We start from the raw sequence: 22,583 nt of genomic DNA on the forward strand, positions 1-22,583 counted from the left end.
AGCACACTGCGCTGATCCGAAGGCAGGAGCCAGGTGCTTCTCCTGGTCTCCCATGGGATGCAGGGCCCAAGCACTTGGGCCATCCTCCACTGCCTTCCCGGGCCATAGCAGAGAGCTGGCCTGGAAGAGGGGCAACCGGGACAGAATCCGGTGCCCCGACCGGGACTAGAACCTGGTGTGCCAGCGCCGCAAGGCGGAGGATTAGCCTAGTGAGCCACGGCGCCGGCCTGAAATAGGAAGTTTTATATTTCCATAGTCGAAACAATAAATAATTAAGTTTTTTTAAAAAAATTAGTTGAGAATCTTGATGAATTTATTTATTTCAGAATAAAACAATAAGCAGCATGGAAATGTAAAGTGCTACATAAAAGCCCCACATTACAGAAACTTGAAAGGTTCATTGGTTTAGAAAGTTACAGGTGAAACAGACTTTTTTTTCAAGCATGCTATTTTAATTACCTTGATATGCGGTCGTGTGTTATGTTGGTCAAAGAAAAAGGCTTGGGTTTCCAAAATCTGAAAACGGGGAGGTGAAGAAATCCTACACCTTGGCGCTGTATAAACCAGATTATACACTCGATTTTGGTCTCATGCCAGTTAAGGGGTTGGGATAGGCCTTTAAAAAGAATCGTTTTCTGAAGAGACCCTGCAGTGGGGTTTCACTAAGAACGGCTCTCAAAGACCAACTTTGCCCACAATGGGGGATCAATTTAAGGATTTTTAGGGAGCACAGGTGACCTGAAAAGAAGAGAGTGAAGTGTGCCCCTTTCAGATGTGTGTATCAGCCGTTACTATGTCCCAGCACAGGCAAGCACGTGGCTGGTTAGTTGACAGGTGAGGGACAAGAAGCCAATGAGAGAGGGATCTGCACAGTGCTCGATTTTACCATGTCAGTGCATGCCATGGAAGCCTGCAGCACGACCGACCGCGCAGACCCAGGGGCTGGCACGAGGCTGAGAGGGAGGCAGCGGAAGCCAGCCTGTTTTGAGCACAGCAAACGCTGAGATGACGCTGCTACCTGGTATTCCCAGTGGGTCATGGACCTCTTGCTAGCAGACCACTGACCTCTGAACTAACATTTCTTTTATCTTGTGTTCCAAATCAAGAGCTCAGAATGCATTTTCTCAAGACAATAAAGTTATAAAATGGTGACATAAAATTTTCATGACATACGAGGTCTTCATAAAGTCCTTGGGATTTTTTTTTTTAGACTCTACCAACTTCAGTTACAGATATATGACAGAGATAATCTATAAGCAACTTTAAATGCTAATCTATGAAAATTTAAGACAACTCTGTATTATATCACAGTATACAATAAGTTCTTATTTTAGATGCAGACATAAGGAAAAACTGGCTATCAAATGAAAACAGGAACTGTGCCTCATAGTTGACAGATTAAAAGTCCCAGGAGTAAAAATTAAATCTGCCTTTAAAATGATTTAATAATTTTTTTATATTGCCCATAATTTCAGTTACTCAAAACCACGTAAGGACTTTATGAATGCCCTCCCCACAACTATTCAAGATCCACATGGGCTATCTTAAGTGGACTGCTCTAGAAGCTGAAGGGCAGTTACTACATTGTTTGAGTCGGAAAAAAACATGAACTTATGATGCACTTTCAGAGCATCACCTATTTGAAAGCTGGGGACTGCTTACATTTAAAACTGAAATCTTCATCAAGAACTTCCAGATGCCCTCAGCGTTGCTCACTGAACACACTGGAGGCAGCGTCTCCTGTGATTGTATGGGTCTCACCAGGCGTCACAATGATAAAAATATCTACGAGGGATGGTGGAGCTGGCTGGCACTAAGTTATATCTTGATTTTTCCACCAGAAATTCTTCCTTGGGCTTTGATTAGGTGGACAATTCTAAGTAAAGGTTCTCCTAATTCTGTCACGGTTACTTGAGCCCTGAGCTTTTCGACTAAAATGGTTCATGAAATACTTCCACATTATGCATATTCCTGAAATAATTAAATTTATAGTGATTACAATGCTAGGCATATAATACATCTCAAAAGTTATACAATTCAAAGCAGAACAAACATTCAAACCTTAAGATCTTCCCACTTTACTTGGAGAAGAAAAATCAAACAATTCCCTGGCTTGGACCCTTTTTTCCTTAAAGATCTTCCTTTAAGACTGTTTTCTGTCTGTTTAATTTGGTGTGTATTGGGGACAGCAGGAGAACAGCATATCAAAGCAGTTACAAAGTACTTCCTCTTCAAGTAATTTCCAATATAAGATGAGATCTCATTTCGGTGAAGAATGTTCAGGACATAAAGTCACAGAACGGGAGCTCTCGACATTTGAAGGAAGCTGCTTGAGGAGTCCTGCTCTTCCTTTTCAGCTCTTCTGCCCCGTGTCATTCTCCATAAGTAGAAACACAGTACCCAAAAAACACTACTGAGTAACTGCTAGCACTCATGGGAACTTAACACCCTCTTCTAGCCCAAAATGTCACCGGGCTACACAGAAAAAAGTCCTGCATAAAAAGCAGCTGAAGCATGAGAAACAAATTATCTCCCTGGCAAGCAGATCAGCCAGTGAGCCGAGGACCGCCGACTTCCAGCCCCGAGAACTAAGCGGGACCTGCTGCCGGACACGGTCTGAATGTCTAGCCACACTGTGATGAATTTATAAAGATCAAAAAAAGGAATGAAGGGTGAATACAAAATAATCTTTTTGTAAACAATTCTGAGATATACCCAATGCAGAATGTTTAATGAAGCAGTTGAGTGAGTCACAGCTCTTAAGTCACAAAACAATATTATAACTCAAAGTCAAATATGTACTCATTGGCCAGATATATTCGTCGGAATATAAGAGCGGCCAGTGCCAAAGTCAGGATGACGATCAGAACAGCCGATCCGCCGTGATCAGTGTGGTTGTCTCTGGGCTGCGGGACTGGCATGGCGTCTGGGGAAGCGGATGACCTGCTCTGACTCTGCTGCTGGGCCCTGCGCTGTCGAGGGCTCATGGAGGTATTCTTAGCTGCAGGCGGGGTAGGTTGTTCAAGGGATGCTGCCGACGGATTCTGGACTCCAAGCTAGGAAAATGCGAAGAAATGTTGTTGGAAATTGGCAAAGACAGCTTGTGTATATATTGTTGCCTACTCAAGAATACAGCAGAATCTCAAGCACCAAATACAACTCGGGGCAAAACTACCAAGAGCAGCCTGAGACGCCCTCCTTCCTGAGGAGGAGGGAATACTCCCACGTCATGGAGGCAGAGGAGGAACCTGCCAGCGACAAGCACGACCAGGAAGGCTTCCCAGGCTCTCCATGGGTGGCCGTCTGCTCTCCAGCAGCGTCGGTTAAGCATGGAGCACTTCCCTTCTTCCAGGAGATTCGAGGGAGGAAGCAGTTTCATTTCCACTTTCAACTTGAAAATCAGCCATTTCAAATGGCAAAAATGTGACTCGGCTTCTTCCAACATTCTCCTACCATGTCAACATGCTTCCGACCAGAATAGCAGAGCCCAGGCAGCACCCTGAAATCAGACACTCTTCCCAGCAGTGCTGCTGTGAAGAGTCGCTGTGGGCTCAGACCAGGCTTACCCTTCGTCACAGTCGCTGCCGCAGGACCAGAGCACAAGTTCACAAGTGTCCTTGTCTTAGTACTGGATATTCTGTGCTGTCAGAGTCCCTCGGGAATATGCCCGGAAGTCTGGCGGCAGTCACGTGTGACTGAATGTACCCTCTATCTGGCACACTGGTTGCCTCCTCAAAGCACCAAATGACAATTGCTTTCTACCACTTCAATTTCTGGCCAGCCAGTATCAAGATGTGGTATCTCTGTACAATGAAGATAATATCCAATGTGGCACTTGTGACTAAATGGGACAATGATATAAAGTGCTTAGGGTATACAGCTGTTTATTAGTATTATTCATTTGTTGCTATTAGTGTATCTTTCTGGGAGGCATCTCGTTTAGGTTCAAAATAGTTGCAGCCTCATCTAGGACAGCTTTTCGATTAGTATAGTCAGGGAAATAATCCCTTAAAACATTGACTGTAGATGGCATAGCACACATACTTAAGTATTATACAGATATTAATTTTAATTAGGTTCCTATGTTTTAGATGCCTTTTGGATGGTATCACTTATTAAGTACCTTGTCTACAATTTTTCCTACTTAAGATACTCATAATCATAGTTAAATCCTTAGTAATATAAATCACTTTTCTAGAATAATCAGCATCTATGAGGGAGTTTTGTTTGCTTTTTAATATAAAATGGAGTAATTTATTCAGAATCTCAATCTGATGTACCAGAAGAACATAAAACTGTCGGTATTTTCCCATAGCAAAAAATCTGCATGAAAAAGCAACAGATGGTCTGATGTTATCTTCTGTATTTAGACTCCTGGCAATCTCTCCCTTCCAGGCTAAAAAAAAAATACGCAGAGCTGATCTGGGATTTGATGTGTAACACCTCCGTGAATTAATATCACACTCGCAAGTAAGGCAGCCACCCGCAGCCAAAACAAAGCTTCAGTCACTTCCCTAGTGGTCAAATTAATAATCTGGGATAGTTTATATGTATAGCAAATTAAAAATTTAACTTGTAATTGTTGATAATGTATTGTTTTTTGGTATTCTGACATAAACTGGTCTCAATTAACTGTATCTATGAAAAAGAATTCCAAGTCTTGCATAAATTAAAATAAAAAAGGAAGATACTAGCCTAATAGTAACACTGTACAGTCTAACGTAAACTTCTTAATTTCTTTACCTATTTTCCTAGTTGCTTTTTTTTTTTTTTGTCAGGCAGAGTGGACAGCGAGAGAGACAGAGAGAGAAAGGTCTTCCTTTGCCATTGGTTCACCCTCCAATGGCCGCTGCGGCCGGCGCACCGCACTGATCCGAAGGCAGGAGCCAGGTGCTTCTCCTGGTCTCCCATGGGGTGCAGGGCCCAAGGACTTAGGCCATCCTCCACTGCACTCCCGGGCCACAGCAGAGAGCTGGCCTGGAAGAGGAGCAACTGGGACAGAATCTGGCACCCCGACCGGGACTAGAACCCAGTGTGAAGGCGCCACAGGCAGAGGATTAGCCTATTTGAGCTGCTGCGCTGGCCAATTTTCCTAGTATTTTTAATGCAGATTTTTAAAAAGATTTATTTATTTATTTGAGAGGCAGAGTTACAGAGAGGCAGAGGCAGAGGCAGAGAGAGAGAAGCCTTCCATCCGCTGGCTCACTCCCCAAGTGGCCGCAAAGGCCAGAGCTAAGCAGATCTGAAGCCAGGAGCTTCTTTCAGGTCTCCCAAATGGGTGCAGGGGCCTAAGGACTTGGGCCATCTACTACTGCTTCCCAGGCCATAGCAGAGAGCTGGATTGGAAGTGGAGCAGCCAGGACTCGAACTGGTACTCATATGGGATGCCAGCACTGAAGGCGGCGGCTTTACTCGCTATGCCACAGAGCTGGTCCCTTAATGCAATTTTTAAAAAAGATTTATTTTAGGCCGGCGCCGTGGCTCAACAGGCTAATCATCCGCCTTGAGGCGCTGGCACACTGGGTTCTAGTCCCAGTCGGGGCACCGGATTCTGTCCCGGTTGCCCCTCTTCCAGGCCAGCTCTCTGCTATGGCCCAGGAATGCAGAGGAGGATGGCCCAAGTGCTTGGACCCTGCACCCCATGGGAGACCAGGAGAAGCACCTGGCTCCTGCCTTCAGATCAGCGCAGTGCGCCGGCTGCAGTGCGCCAGCCGCGGCGACCATTGGAGTGTGAACCAATGGCAAAGAAAGACCTTTCTCTCTGTCTCCCTCTCTCAGTGTCCACTCTGCTTGTCAAAAATTAAAAAAAATAAAAAAATAAAAAGATTTATTTTATTTATTTGAAAGGCAGAGTGACATAGAGCTCCTATCCACTGGTTCACTCCCCAAATGGCTGAAACAGCCAGGGCTGGGCCAGGCCAAAGCCAGGAGCCTGAAACTCCATCCAAGTCTCCCATGTGGGCAGCAGGAACCTGAGGTATTGGGCCATCTGCTGCTGCTGCTTTCCCAGACACATTAGCAGGAGCTGGATTGGAAGCAGGGCAGCCGGAACCTAACCCGGTACTCTGATATGGGATGACCCGATACGGGATGCTGGCATCAGAGGAAGCAGCTTAACCTGCTGCACAACAGCAGCCCCTTTCTTAGCATTTTTTAAAAGTACCAAAACAATCAAGTGACAACTACATACTGACCGCTTACTATATACAAGGCACTATGCAAGATACTTGGGATACGGTAGGGAAGTCAAAAGTAAACCAGGACGCCCAGGGAGCTTACATTCTGGGAAGTGAGACAGACTATGAATGATTACAACAGAAACTGCAACTGGACTAGGTAGAACCAGAATATATAACAAGAGGACCTGACACAGATTTAAAATACACAGAAGCTTTGCTATATCACAGGTACCTGTGCTAATAGCTGACACAAGATAACCACCTGCTTTCTAACAGAATTGTGCTATTTAAAAAATAAATAAATAAAAATGATTAGAATACTGGAGATGAAAAGTAATCCAGAAGTTTTAATATTTCAAGCTCAAACATTCTAACTTTATAATTAATTCATTATGTTCCTCTACAATTCATACGACGACACTGGGATCATATAAACATGATTTACTCTCGCCCACCTACACGTTTTTCTCACGCCTCCATCTTTTATCTCCCGGGCCTTCTGCTGCTTCCCCACCACGCTCTGCTCCCTGTGTCTACAGGAGAAACCACTCAAGACCACTGAGCGCACTCTTTAGAAAGGGACACCCCCACAAAAGACAGGCTGTATTGGCCCAGCTCCTGGTTAATTTACTTGCCCCTGAAAGTAATCTATAAACTGGAGAAAGGATTAAAAAAAAAATAAAGATGTGCCTACATAACCAATGGTACCAAAAGACAGTTAATTTTTTACAGAGAAAAGAACAGTCATTGTTTTTCACCATAGTCCTAATTATTAGCGTTGATCCGGTAATATTCTTTTAATCATTCTCTCCGACCACCTGGGCCCACCACTTATTTTTTAACAGGTCAGGGTACAACTGACACCACCCGCAGCACTCACTGATTCTTCCGACAGTTATTCACTAGACCCTACATGTGCCATCTGGACAAAGCGGCATTGTCCAAAAGCCCTTTACAATGACAGCAAGGTTCTGTGTCTACACTGTCCAGCACGGCAGCTACGTGTTACAGGTGTCTCTGGAGCACTTGAAATGTGGCTGGGGTAACTGAAGAACTGCATTTTTTATTCAATTTTGATTAATTTAAATTTCAATTTAGATAGCTCCATGTGGCCAGCAGCTACTGTATTAGAGCAAGTTTGAGGCCGATTGTTGGTTAAGTGAGTGTCTCACTGCAGTTTAACAAACTTGCCCAACATAGTGTCTACTTAGAAAGTGGCTAACATGTGTGCGTTTTGTTTCATTCTGAGTCTTGCACTGTGCTAAAACTAACTTTTCAGAGAAATCACAGAATTATAGAGGGACAGCAGGACTTAAAACTTGTTCAGTTCTATCCCATTTAACAACAGAAAACTGAGGCCTAGAAAGCAGGCATAACTTGGTCAATGTAATTAACTCATTAGAGGGACAGCTGGGCCAGAATCCGTTCCAAATATTTGATCTAGGAGTCTTCTCCTCCTATTCCAAACAGCGATGACGGTATAAATACACACATAACATTCAAAAACAAAAGCCATACCGACGTGCTGGCTGTAGCACCCTGGAATGTTGTAGGTCTATCATCTTGTAAATCATTTAGTGAAAACGAGTGGTTCAGGTCTGCCTCAGCGAGAGTCTTGCCTGCTGAGTTGACTTCTGCCTGTGAACAACACACACCCGAGAGCAGTATTACAAGAGCAAACACCAACTCAATCTCCTGTCTTGGATTTAGTTTGATCGCTGGTTTAATATCCACTGCCTAGCAGTTAAGCACTGAGCACTGGTGTGTCTGGCACTGTGTTAGTTATTATGGGAAGAGGCACACACAATCCTGGTTCTCAAGGAGCTGTCCTTGATGAGGGAACAAACCAATACGCTGGGTCACAAGCTACAGTTCTAAAAAGCTCTGAAAACCAAAGCTTTTGTGTAATGTTTAGGCAAAGGCAGACATGAACTGATGTGAAGCTACCTTAAAATAAAAAATACTATGAATATTTTGGTATATCTCCTTTGCATTCTTTTCTGCATACAATTTCCCCAAACACTGACTTCAGGCAGTATTTTAATACTTTAAGTAGCCACACATAATTCTGGAATTTATTTAGCACCACTAACAGATCAAACTGCGTTAAACAAAATGCTGTCTCCTTGCCTCTCGCCCACTTCTCTGCATGCTGCCTGCCCTTCCAGGTCCTGCTCCTGGGAGAAGGTCTCCCTTCCATTGCACTGCAGTGCTTGGAAGAGGAGCGCTCAGTAACTGTGACTACCTTGTTCCTTCTGAGGATTCCTCGGACATGCAAACGCATGGGGCCAGATGCGTTTCATCCATCAGAATTTTTCAGATTTTAGAAAAGACTGTACACATCTAATAACTAACCTGCAGATGAATCTGATTATTATTCTCTTCTTATTTCTTATCTCTGTTTCTATAGTAATAGCTACAATTTATTTTAAGAGAATTTTTTTAAGTTTACTTATATCTTTTCATTTACTTGAAAGACAGAGTGACAGAGAGAGGGAAATCTTCCTTCTACTCAAGCCAGGAGGCTGGAGCTCCATCTGGGTCTCCTACGTGGCTGGGCCACCATCTGTCTCCCAGGATGCATTGTCAGGAAGCTGGTTCAGAAGTGGAGTAGCCAGGCCTTGAACGGGCACTCTGATGTGAAATACGGCTGTCCCAAGTAGAGGCTGAACCCACTATGCCACAACGGACCCAGCAACTAGACGTTATTAAGTACCAGGGACGGTTCCAAAGGAAATACATGTATTAACTCTAATCCTCACAACAATCCCATAAAATATGTATCATTAATACCTACATATTAGAAAAAGGCACAAAGTGGTTAAGTAGTATATCTGCTGTCATATATTAACAAACATCAAAATTAGAATTTGAAGTCAGAGCCCAAGTGTTAAACATTATGCCTTTGAGTTATGTAATGACAAAATTTTAAGACTATTGCAATAGAAGTTTATTGCTTTCATTTCCATTCACAATTCAGCAGTGAACAAAAGAGCTAGATAATTAGAATTTGTTTAAGAATTTATATACCTTAAAACTGATCTGTCTAGCCAGCTCCTTGGCTTCTTGATCAGCCTGGCTTGAATCGCTTCCAGATTTTAAAGGCAACAGGACATCCTTCATGGCAGAGCCACACCCTTCACAACAGAAATCCTGTGATCTGGTAGGAAATAATTTTTTGATGACTATAAATCAAATAGTTGAATAAGTTAATTCACTTTCATCGAGATACTCAAATACTGAAGAATAAAAGAAAGGAACACCGGACAATCCTATGTTACATTTATCTATCTATATGCTATAAATTAGACAATTAAAACAGTAATTATAGTTCTGACACAAATATGTAAATTAAGCTGGCATACAAAAAAAATTCAGGTATTCAATTCAATTTTTTTCTCAAGTATCTAAGGGAGATTAAGCTTTAAATTTATACAACAAAATATAAACATTCTCTATTAGACTGTCCTCAAAATCATACATGACAGGTCTATTCCAAGCCTGTGAAAAGTACATTATAAAGCTCTAGTTATCTTTTTAGGAAAAACATATAAAGCAGTAAATAATCCAATTAAAAATTGAATTTGAAGATATTCCTAAGGAAAAAAACTCAAAAATCCTTCTCATCTGGAAAGCACTCAAACTGGAAGATTTGGGAAAAGTTATGGAAAACCCAAAGACCAAATCTATCACTATATTATATTAAGATAAGCCTATTAAATAGACCATTTCCTAAGATATGTTTTTGCATTTTCCTATTCCAGGTATAACCAAAATTTCCCTACAGCTCACCAGAGTGCTATAAAGATTTGAATGAATGAAAGTAAATATGTAGAAATATATATTGTCTGTGGCTCATTAATTGAGACAAATATATGAGATGTTAATAGGGATAGATTGTGACAAATATACTAATATAAGCTGTTAGCAATAGGGGAAACTAGGTATAGAGTATATGGGAACTCTGTACTACTTCACAATTTTTATTTTGCAAATTTAAAACTATTCTGAAAAACTTAAGAAATACTGTTATAGAACTTTTCAACTTATTTTTATGGTACTTATACTAAAATCTGATTCAAAAGCCTTGGATCTTGAAGAATGTACTATTTTTTTTTTTAACTTTTATTTAATGAATATAAATTTCCAAAGTACAGCTTATGGACTACAATGGCTCCCCCCCCATAACTTCCCTCCCACCCGCAACCCTCCCCTTTCCCGCTCCCTTTCCCCTTCCATTCACATCAAGATTCATTTTCAACTCTCTTTATATACAGAAGATCAGTTTAGTATATATTAAGTAAAGATTTCAACAGTTTGCACCCACATAGCAACACAAAGTGAAAAATACTGTTTGAGTACTAGTTATAGCATTAAATCACAATGTACAGCACATTAAGGACAGAGATCCTACATGAGAAGTAAGTGCACAGTGACTCCTGTTGTTGACTTAACAAATTGACACTCTTGTTTATGGCATCAGTAATCACCCTAGGCTCTTGTCATGAGTTGCCAAAGCTATGGAAGCCTTTTGAGTTCACCAACTCTGATCATATTTAGACAAGGTCATAGTCAAAGTAGAAGTTCTCTCCTCCCTTCAGAGAAATGTACCTCCTTCTTTGATGACCTGTTCTTTCCACTGGGATCTCACTCGCGGAGATCTTTCATTTAGGTCATTTTTTTTTTTTGACAGAGTGTCTTGGCTTTCCATGCCTGAAATACTGTCACGGGCTTTTCAGCCAGATCCGAATGCCTTAAGGGCTGATTCTGAGGCCAGAGTGCTGTTTAGGACATCCGCCAGAAGAATGTACTATTTAAATTTATGAAATAGCATTGTAAAAACAAAATATACATAAAAACATTAACTTAGTATTTATTGATAAGTATTTTTTATTTCACCAGAGGCAGCATTGTTGTTTATATTCCTTTAAGAATCTGTTGTATACAAATTATTTGCCTTTAAAATGTACTCGCTTTTAACTGAGAAGTCAGGGAAGTTTAAAGCAGAGTGTTTAACCGTATTAGTCTTTCTACAAAGATAGTATGCTACCATGGGTAAAACAAAATCATTTTTTAAAAAGGCCTCAGAGCTGGTGCTGTAGCATAGCAGGTAAAGCCGCCACTTGCAAGGCGGGCATCCCATATGGGCACCAGTTCACATACCAGCTGCCCCACTTTCGAGCCAGCTCCCTGTTAATGCACCTGGGAAAGCATAAGAGGATGGCCCTAATGCTTGGGACCCACCACCCATGTGACAGACCCGGAAGAAGCTCCTGGCTTCAGCCTGGCCCAGCCCCGGGCCATTGCGGTCACTTGGGGAGTAAACCAGCAGATGGAAGATTTCTCTCTGTCACTCCCTCTCTCTCTATATATATATAACTCTGCTTTTCAAGGGGGCCGGCGCCTTGGCTCACTTGGCTAATCCTTCGCTTGTGGCGTCAGCATTTCATGTGGGCTCCGGTTCTAGTCCCTGTTGTTCCTCTTCCAGTCCAGCTTTCTGCTGTGGCCTGGGAAAGCAGTGGAGGATGGCCCAGGTACTTGGGCCCCTGCACCCGTGTGGGACACCAGGAAAAAGCACCTGGCTCCTGGCTTTGGACCAGCGCACCTCTGGCCATTGCGGCCATTTAGGGAGTGAACCAATGGAAGGAAGACCTTTCTCTCTCTCTCTCTCTCTCTTTCTCTCCCTCTGTGATTCTACCTGTCAAATAAATAAAGAAAAACCTTTAAAAAATAAAAATAATAAAAAGGTCTCTAATGGGGTGAGTGTTTTGGCACATCTGGCTAAGCTGCTGCTTAGAACGCCCACGTCCCTCATCGGAGTGCCAGTTCAAATCCCAGCTATTCTGCACTTTCAATCTGGCTTCCTGCTAATGGCCCTGGGAGGCAGTGGGTGATGGCCCAAGTACTTGGGCCCCTGCCGCCCACAGGGAGAACTAGATAAAGTTCCTGGCTCCTGGTTTTGGCCTGGCCCAGCCTCAGCTGAGGCAGGTATTTGGGTATTGATCCAGTGGATAGAAGATCTCTCCGTCATTCTACCTTTCAAATAAATAAGCCTTACAAAAAAAAAAAAAAAAAAAAAGAATTAGCCCTCACCACTATTAAAAGCAGAGGATACTTTGAACTAAATGACTGATCATGGTTACACAGACCAAAAAGCCCCTGGAGAAAGTGGAGATGTCAACAGCACTGGACAATCACAACTTAATAAAATCTCCTTGCTTTATTCTAGATTGTTTATGGAGCACTTGCTATTAGTCAGACTGAATAGAGAAGCCAGTTATGTGGATCTACTCCCTGTCCTCAAGGAGTTTTTAATCTTGTGGAATACACCACACAAATAACAGCTCTGTTTTTCTACTATATGTAATTCTGTCCAAGTGAAGACAAATGACCAATACTATATTCTAGGAGAATATGTGTCCCATGTTAGGAAAATAAACCTTAGGGAAATACTATCACTTTTTAATAACTAGATAGCATGAAATCAATTCATTAGATCTTTATCACCCCAAGGAAATTAGTAGTAAGTGAAGGTCTAATCTTGTAGCCAAAATAACCCAGACGGAGTTGCAAGATAAGAGAGAGAACCCGTCTCCAAATAGCCATTACCGCGAAGAGTGACCAGACTTTATCAAAGAACGAAATGTAAAACTTACTTTTTGGCAAGTGCTCTTCTTTCTTCGGGTGTGTAGTCTAGAGAACCTATGGCTCCCTCTCCCTTTGTTGGCATAAACCCAATGATGGCTAATAATGCTGTCCTTACTGAAATGAAAATGAAAACATCAGTTTAAGCTGTTTTGCAAAAGGAAGTAAGTATACTCTAGAAAAACAGTTGAAGGCTTTCATAGAAGGGGTACAAGCAGGGACAGTGTATCAACTTGGTGGCAGAAATCCAGACATATGAGAGCATTTTTATTACATACTTGATAACATCAAAGTATATATCTCAAACAGCTTCAGTCTCATTATTACTATGCACCGACTGAAGTCACAGAAGACTTCAACTCCCTGTAAGTGAACACTTACTGCTCCACGAAGGCTGCCAGGTTTCAGGATGATGTCCTGAGATGCTCAAACAGATTTTCTTGCCCACTTCAAATCGTCCATTAGCCTTGGCAATAAATAAAGCATTTACAAAAATTACATGCATGTGTTTAGTGTTCTACACTTTCTAAATATAAACATATTTTATAGGCTTATATATGTAATAAAGAGAATTTTTAAAAGAATTTAACCCTAGGGGTGCACATATTGTGTCCTCTTAGATCCCCAAACCATATTTGTTGGACACTTAATAATAAAAGTAGATTTTAAGTGTTATAGCACCTTTCTAAAACTGAGTTGTATGTACATCTGGAACCTAATTAACATATGAACATTCACTGAGGTGCTACCCTGTCCCCAGTACAGAGCTGGGCTCAGTTAAGGAGCTTGAGAAGACATGAAAGAGACTGAGATAAAATTGAAGGACTTCATGTCCACTAACTAGATACTGGTAGGGAAGGGCGTGGAGACAAAGGCTTTGAGACAGGAGTGACTTTCAGAAGGATGATGCTGTTTAACAAGATGGAAATGCAGAAGATGAAGATCCGAGGTAAAGATTTCAGTTTTGGGCACGGACCTGCCATCTCGCTAGGAAAGCTACTGATGCTGTCCAGCAGTCAGGTAGCAGTGTAGGTACACTGATGTCACCAGTGACCGCTGAAACAATCTTATAGAAATAGGAGAAAGCAGCTGAAGTCTGGACTTGTAAAATATTTTAGGGGGAAAAACACGAAGGAAGAGAGGCATGAAGTTAGAATATAAGCACCATCTGGGCAGAGACTGACCTAGTCACAGCTGCACCCACAGGACCTAGTAAGGACCTACATTTAATAAATATTTGTTCAATGAAAGTTGGAGAAGACTTTCTGGAAGAAAGGAAATGAACCAGAGAGTACCCAACACTGAGTACTGGGAGGGCGGGGTTGATTCTCAGCCAGTGTGTTCAATATGACCATACCACTGGTCTAACCATTGAGATATTGCCCTACTAAGTAAACAGGTGCTGCTACCCCCCACCACCACCACCAAGTTTCCCCATGCACCAGCCCCTTGTATCACGCTATCTGGCTCTCTGCATGATCCAGCAACTAAAGTGACTCCTGACACAGTAGGGTCCTGAGACCCTGCGCCAGCCTTTTTGCCCACATTAACAATTCTCATTATCATTAAATGCTTGTGAAGCATCTTCTAGTATGCCAGGAACTTTATAATACAATAAGTGTGATTATACGTACCTTTTATTACAATATATACTATATACACAACATTCCTTTTGATATATGACAAAATAGAATTTCATAGGTATTATGTAATCTGTGCTGCAATGGAAGACTCTAAAATGATGCTCTTTCCAGTATGCCAAATCTAGGCAAAAAGGAGCCTTGATCTGGTACTTTTTTTTTTTTTTTTAAAGATTTATTTATTTCTTTGAAAGGCAGAGTTATACAGAGGAAGAAACAGAGGGAGAGAGAGATCTTCCATCCGCTGATTCACTCCCCAGATGGCCAAAACAGGTGGAGTTGTGCCAATCCTAAGCCAAGAGCTGCTTCTGCATCTCCCACACAGGTGCAGGGGCCCAAGGACTTGGGCCACCTTCCACGGCTTTCCCAGGCCATAGCAGAGAGCTACATTGAAAGTGGAGCAGCTGGGACTTGAACCAGTGCCCATATGGGATGCTGGCACTGCAGGCAGTGGCTTTACCCACTATGCCACAGTGCTGGCCCCTTGATCTAGTACTTTTAAATACATTTTGTTTCCCTTTGGCTGCCTCAAGTCAGATATTTAACTTAGACAGAACAGGAGACTGAGAGGAGGCAGTGGGATTTCTCAGAGTGGCCTGACCCCAGAGAGGTAAGCTTGTTTCAACTGTGCTAGCAGTGGAAGTCAGACTACAACAGGCCAAACCACAGTAAGAGGTCACTGAGGTTACCAAGAGAAAACAGAGACAGCTTAAAAGTGGAAAGACTCAGAAAGGGTTTGGTTTTTGTTTTTTTCCAGAAAAGTTTTTGTATTTTGTTATGTTTTGGGAGCTTAGGGAAGAATTAACAAACATGTAGTTCAAAGGAAAAGAAGGAAGGAATGTTTAACAAGAGAAACTGGATTGGGGCCGGCGTGCCTGGCCTGAAGCGCTGGCATCTCATATGGGCGCTGGTTCAAGTCCCAGCTGCTCCATTTCCGATCCAGCTCTCTGCTATGGCCTGGGAAAGCGGTGAGAAGATGGCCCAAGTCCTTGGGCCACTGCACCCGCATGGGAGACCCAGAAGAAGCTCCTGGCTACTGGCTTCAGATCGGCGCAGCTCCGGCCATTGTGGCCAATTGGGGAGTGGACCAACGGATGGAGGACCTGCCTCTCCTTTCTCTATGTAACTCTGACTTTCAAATAAATGAATAAATATTTTTTAAAAGAGAGAAAGAGAAACTGGATCAACAGCTTTCCTTCACATGAAGATGACATCTGTAAAGATGGGAAGAAAATCTGAGACAGAAATATGGCTGGCTTGGGGCCAGTACTGTGGCGTAGTGGGTAAAGCCAACGCCTGCAGTGCCAGTATCCCAAATGGGCGCCGGTTCGAGTCCCAGATGCTCCACTTCTGATCCAGCTCTCTGCTATGGCCTGGGAAAGCAGGAAAAGATGGCCCAAGTCCTTGAGCCCCTGCACCCATGTGGAAGACCCAGAAGTTGTTCCTGGCTCCTGGCTTCGGACTGGTGCAGCTCCAGCCATTGTGGCCAACTGGGGAGTGAACCAGTGTATGGAAGACCTCTCTCTCTCTGTGCCTCTCCTTTTCTCTCTGTGTAACTGACTTTCAAGTAAATAAATAAATCTAAAAAAAAAAAAAAAAAAAAAGAACTATGGCTGGCTACCATTTATTGAGGACACTGAACGTGGCCCCATCCTACAGGCTACCATAAGAGATTACACTTGTCCTCCCACATCAAGTCAGGCAGGTATCATTACTGTCACTGTGGAGATGAGGAAACTGACGGAAAGAAATGTGGGGGAAGGTGGGAGCTGACGGAGATGATGTTACTACAAAGCATGACAACATGACCCTTTGTGGAGTCACGTGCTGTGCCCGGCACTGTGTGCCCCTTAATTCACTGACTCCTAACACCCGTGCTAGGACACTGACCCATTCGTCAGTATCATTAGCACATCCCAGATGCATCAGCTCCTGAGACATTATTTTGGGAGGGCAAATTGCTGTCCCAGGGTCCGGACCACACAAGCAAAATTATTGTGTTTTACTTTCCTTTTTGATAAAAACACATGCCCTCACTATACTTTGCAGCCAGCAAAAAGAGGTAAGCCATAAGTGTTCCCAGTAGCCGAGAATTACCGTGAGGAGAATAATGCTAGGCGGTTTCATGGGATACTCCGGTGGCAGTACTATTCGTCCATGGTAAACTCCCCCGTCAAAATCAGAATCTGGAGGCCCTCTGACTGTGAAGTGCCATTCAAAAAGGTTATCCTGAACCAAAACAGCAGGCACAGGAATCAGTAACATTAAAAAGCTGCACCACTTTTATCAATATGAATATTAGACATATTGGGTAAGAAAGATTTAATGTTTTGTTATTGATGGACAGTTTCTAATGCACAAAGTGTCTCAAGGATGAAAGTTATAAATAAATAAAAACTGAAAACAAAAGCTACTTAATCTAGTTTTCATGTGCCGTAAGAGCTAATAACTTTCTCAAGCAAATACATAAAAAATTTCCAAGGGGCAGGCACTTGGCACAGTGGCTAATATGCCACTTGGGACACTTGCACCCCATGTCCAAGTACCTGGGTTCAAGTTTCAGCTCCACTTCTGACTCCAGCTTCCTGCTAATGTGTACCCTCAGAGGCAGTGGTAATGTCTCAAATAGCTGAGTCCCTCCCATCCACAAGAGAGACCTGGAATGAGTTCCAGGTTTCTGGCTTCGGCCTGGCCTAGCGCCATCTATTGTGCATTTGGGAAGTAAACTAGTGGATGGAAGAGCTCTGTCTATCCCTTTCTATCTCTGCTATTCAAATTAAAAAGCTGAGTATTGCTACATATTCACAAATTAGATTGATTTAATTAACTGGAAATAAGTCCTTGAAAGAATACCAATTATCATATAATGAAATGATAACCATAAATTTGGATTAAGTAAGCCTTTAAACAGTATCTCTTAAAAAGGCTTAAGAGCTTATTTATAAATGGTCAGTAACATTAGCACATTTGCTATTAATGTCAGCTTATAGTTACCAAGCACTTTTCAGTTTGCAAAATACTTGTACATAACACTCTTACATTATTTTCTAACTATAACTATAAAACCAGCTTTAACTGTCCTCCTTTTATAAATGAGAAGACTGAAAAAAGGTAGAGACATTTGTACAAAAAGCCCAGGGTAGCTACAGAGACCTGTCACAGGACTGAAATTTCCAAATTCCACACCCACTACCATGCCCCCCACCAGCTCATACTCAGACCTAACACCAACTTAGCATCTGAGACCCACTTGTCAAGAGACCAGAATCTGCTCCTTCTAAAATGAATGACTAATAAAATACTCATGAACCACAGGGAATAAACTTTATCAGTAAACTATATTAAACACATCTGTAATGGCTCAAAACAATAAAAAAGCAATTTTTAAGAGTTTGTTTTAAATATTAAAGTCTTAAAATTTGTGTGAAAAGTATGGAGATAGAAACTAACCTCTAAAGGCTGTGCATGGTAATGATCTGTTGGATCTTTTAATTCCGCTGCTTCTTTCATTAATCGTTTAACAGCTAAAATAAAATTCATAAAAGAGACATTTAAAATACACTTTTCTGAGCAATTAAGTACGAGAAACTAACAAGCCTAGAGAGAAAGCTGCTACAAAGGAAAATATGTAGTTCATATACATACTGAGCATATAGCAGAGGTTCAACCAGGGGCCAATATAATAACAAGTGGTAGCTGGGCACTAGAAGAATGGCATCCTTTAGAGAGTTATATACCAATTTAGGTATATAAGGAAGACACCACTTCAATAAGTACTCACATCTGCTTCTTATGTGGTGGCATTTATCCAAGTGCCATATTAATTCAGTCCTCAAAATATTACTAGATAGGTACTATTGATCCCCGCTTTCCATATGAGGAAACTTAGACATGGAGTGAGAATGCAGGTAGTCTGAGTCTATCTTATGAAAATGTCTGTATCAATAAAATGGATTTCATGCTCAGTGCATAGTAACCACCCCACCCCTCAGGTCCCACATCTTCAACCTCTTGGGACTTTCCACCTACTATCTTGTATTAACTTAGAGGAATGCCCCCCCGAGTTCATGGAATCTCCATAATCCTAATTAAGTTCCTTCTGAAATGAGTCTTCAGCTTATTTGAAACCTCCAATCCATTCATCCTGCAATTTTCTTCACTCCGCCTCTTATCCTTCACACCACCTCTATCCATTCTCTCAGCTCTTTCATGGTCTCCTAATAAAACTCAACTCTGGCTGATTCAATCCAACCATCTTATTTTTGTGTCTATACCCAAAAGCTGTGTATTATTAAAAGAGTCATCAGTCAGCTCCACTGAGACACAATGCCATCTAACATACCTACATTTTCTAGTAAGCCTAGCAGCTCTCTCGCTTTCTCACTGGCTCTCTCCATCTAGCATCTAACACTATTTCACACCTATTTTCAACTCTTTCACATCTTTGAGTTAGTGCCACAGCCCTTACCTCCAATGGTAAATGAATGTTAGAAGGAATGCACTTGAAGGGGATGGCATGTGGCACAGTAGCCTAAGCTGCCACCTGTAATGCCAGCATCCATATCAGAGCAGCAATTCAAGTCCTGCTTGCTCTGCTTCTGATCCAGCTCCCCGCTAATGTGCCTGGGAAGGCAGCCAATGATGGCCCAAATGCTTGGGCCCCTACGACTCACTTAAGAGAACTGGATGAAGCTCCAGGCTCTTGGTTTTGGCCTGGCCCAGCCCTGGCCATTAAGGCCATTTGGAGAGTAAACCAGGAGATGGAAAATCCTTATCTCTTTCTCCCCCTGCCCCCATGCCCCCTCCGTCTATTACTCTGGATTTCAAATAAATAAAACTTTTTTTTTTTTTTTGACAGGCAGAGTGGACAGTGAGAGAGAGAGACAGATAGAAAGGTCTTCCTTTTGCCATTGGTTCACCCTCCAATGGCCGCCGCGGCCGGCACACTGTGGCCGGCACACCGCGCTGATCTGAAGGCAGGAGCCAGGTGCTTCTCCTGGTCTCCTAAGGGGTACAGCGCCCAGGCACTGGGGCCATCCTCCACTGCACTCCCAGGCCACAGCAGAGAGCTGGCCTGGAAGAGGGGCAACCGGGACAGAATCCGGTGCCCCAACCAGGACTAGAACCCAGTGTGCCGGCGCTGCAGGTGGAGGATTAGCCTAGTGAGCCACAGCGCCAGCCTAATAAAACTCTTAAAAGAATGCACTTGAAGCCCATTACAATCTATAATCTGTCTGTATCTGTTCCTTCTTCCCTTCCATACTGACTCTCAAATTTCAGTCCTTTGATATGTGCTCTAGATCCCAACTCCTCTCCCTTCAAGCTTTAGGTCTAAAAAATGTCAGGATACTGGAGTAGGACGGCAAGGCCAGGGGAAAGTGTTCGAAACTGCTTGAAATCACTGATAGAGTTCAATATGTGCTATATGAAAGGTATGTACCAGCTGCTAGGAGCAGACAGAAGAAAAAAGAAGTCACATATGATATTTAAAAGAGAAAAACAGTAGAAATGACTTGGATGGGTATGAAATAGGTAAAAGGAATTATAAATGTAAGACATGTACAGGCATAAGTTGAAATGTTATGGGGAGAGAGGTTACACATACAAAAAGTCTTCAAAAAGTTTGTGGAGGGGCCAGCATTATGGCACAGTGGGTAAAGTCATCACTTGGGATGCTAGCATCCCATATCAGGGTGCTGGTTCAAGTCCCAGCTGCTTTGCTTCCAATACATCTTCCTGTTGATGCATCTAGGAAGGCAGCATACGATGGCCCAAGTGTCTGGGCCCCTGGCATCCATGTGGGAAACCAGGATGGAGTTTCTGGCTCCTTCCATTTGCCTGGCCCAGACATGGCTGTTGCAGGCACTTAGGGGTAAATGAGCAGATAGAAGATTGAACTCTTTTTTTCTCTGTCACTTTGCATTTTAAATAAATAAATAAATCTTTTAAAAAACTTTATGGAAAATGTACATGATATAAAAATTATGCGTGAATTTCAAAAAATTTTTGCATCAAAATAAATCCATAGTAAGTTATTATGTCTGAACAGGATCTAGTTTGAGTTGCTAAGAAGGCTAAGACAATAGCTTGAAAAGATCCCCTATCCGAGCAACATGAATTTTGCCAAAAGTGAAGCAAGAACCAATATCCAATTTATGATGAAACTTGATGGAAGAATGGCGAAATCAGTGTTGCTTTTAAAAAAAATGTAGGGGGCCAATGTCCCCAAAGAAATCAGCAGTTTATAAATGGATGACTTGTTTTAAGGAGGAACAAGATGGAGCTGAAGATGAGACCCACAGCAGCAGATCATTCACATGAATTTGCAAGCGAAAATTGCTTGCTCACGCCCTGAAGGGCTGATGATTAACAGCAGAAATACAGCCACTGCCACTGACATCCCTGCTGGTTCAGCTTACACGATTCTGACTGAAAAGTTAAAGGTGAACAACTTCCTGCTTAATGGTACCAAAACTGTTGCACCCAGATCAGCTACAGACAAGGGCAGAGCTGTCAATGGACATTTTTAACAAGTGGGATCAAGATCCTGAAGCATTTCTTCCAAGAATTGTTCACAGGAGATGAAACATGACTTTCTCAGTATTTTCCTGAAGGCAAGGCACAATCAAAGCAATGGCTACCAAGAGCCAGATGTGGTCCAGTCAAAATAAAAGCACACAAGTCAAAAGTAAAGGTCACACCACAGTATTTTAGGATGCGCACGGCATTTTGGTTGTTGACTTTTTCTGAAGGGACAAGAATGATAACATTTACTTTTTATAAAGAATTTTAATGGGAAATCACTAGGTATCCTGTTACAGTCCTGATTTCATGCCTCCTGACTTCCTCCTGTTTCCTAATCTTAAAAAAATCCTAAGGGGCTGATACTGTGGCACAACAAGTAAAGCCAGTTTGTGATGCCAGCATCCCACATCAGAGTCAATTTGAGTCCTGGCTACTCTACTTCTAGTCCATCTCCCTGCTAATGGAGATTTTCTACTGGGAAAGCAGTGGAAGATGGCCCAAGTACTTGGGCCCCCGCCACCCATGTGGGAGATCTGGATGGAGTTCCAGGCTCCTGTCTTTGGCCTGGCTCAGTCCTGGCTGTTGCAGCCACTTGGGGAGTGAACCAGCAAATGGAAGATCTCTCTGTCTCTCTCCCCCTGCCTTTCTCTCTATTGCTCTGCCTTTCAAACAAATACAACTTTTAAAAAAATATTTAAAGGGCACCTATTTTTCTTCAGTTAATAATATAAAACAGACCGCACTGACACAGTTAAATTCTCAGAACTTCCAGTTCTTTGGGGCTGGACTAAGTAGCTAATGTTATCACTTACAAAAGTGTCTTGAACTTGATGAAGCTTATGTTGAGAAATAAAATTTGTATTTTTATGTTTTAATTCTTTTCACAAATTTTTGAAGTCCCCTCATATAAGTGTCACACACTCACATATATAATTAGAGCGATTTGGTATGTATCAGGACTCTGGGAATACAATTTCATTTTAATCAAGCATTCTTAGTCTTAAAAATAAGTTTCTAAGATTCTATCCTATCTCATAAATACTAATATTCTTTCCCATCTCCTACTCTGAACTAAGCCCCTTATGTACTTGATTATCAGATATTTATTGCATTCCTACTAAGTGCTATAACCCTAAATAAAATACAGTTTGGGGAGCAAGCATCTGGCTGCCTAGGATGCCACATCCCATATTAGAGTGCCTGGGTTTACATTCTGGCTCCACTCCTGATCCCGATTCCTGCTAATATGCACCCTGGAAAATAACAGATGATGGCTCAAGCAGTTGAGTACCTGCCACTCACATGGGATTCCCAGGTTATATTTCTGGCTCCTAGTTTCAGCCTGGCCCAGGCCTGACTATTGCAGGCATTATGGAGAATGAACCAGCAGATGGACAGTTCTCTGTCTCTTGTTCCTCCATATATCTGTCTCTTGAATAAATTGAAATAAAAAATTTTTAAAATACAGAGGTTTGGTTATGAAAGAGCTTCTAGTAGGGGGAAGAGGAAAAAACAGCATGGTAGACTCTGCATTAGAAACAGATATATTCAGACACCCTTTCCTTCCAAGTTCTGGACATGAGGCCGGGTTCAA

At 42.2% G+C, this 22,583-nt stretch overlaps 1 protein-coding gene across 1 annotated transcript in view; it reads right to left on the bottom strand.

The window, feature by feature from the left end:
- Positions 1 to 291: 291 nt before the first annotated feature.
- Positions 292 to 22,583, bottom strand: part of UBE2J1 (ubiquitin conjugating enzyme E2 J1) — a 28,035-nt gene continuing 5,743 nt past the window's right edge. The window contains exons 2-8 of the mRNA XM_062186501.1: positions 17,915 to 17,988; positions 16,562 to 16,693; positions 13,206 to 13,290; positions 12,836 to 12,941; positions 9,210 to 9,339; positions 7,698 to 7,817; positions 292 to 3,056 (exon numbers count right to left, since the gene is read on the bottom strand). Coding sequence (XP_062042485.1) covers positions 2,778 to 3,056; positions 7,698 to 7,817; positions 9,210 to 9,339; positions 12,836 to 12,941; positions 13,206 to 13,290; positions 16,562 to 16,693; positions 17,915 to 17,988 — 926 coding nt within the window. The 3' untranslated portion in view covers positions 292 to 2,777. The remainder of the gene's footprint in view (positions 3,057 to 7,697; positions 7,818 to 9,209; positions 9,340 to 12,835; positions 12,942 to 13,205; positions 13,291 to 16,561; positions 16,694 to 17,914; positions 17,989 to 22,583) is intronic.

Source organism: Lepus europaeus, chromosome 3 (assembly GCF_033115175.1).
Source record: "Lepus europaeus isolate LE1 chromosome 3, mLepTim1.pri, whole genome shotgun sequence".
Classification (NCBI taxonomy): domain Eukaryota; kingdom Metazoa; phylum Chordata; class Mammalia; order Lagomorpha; family Leporidae; genus Lepus; species Lepus europaeus.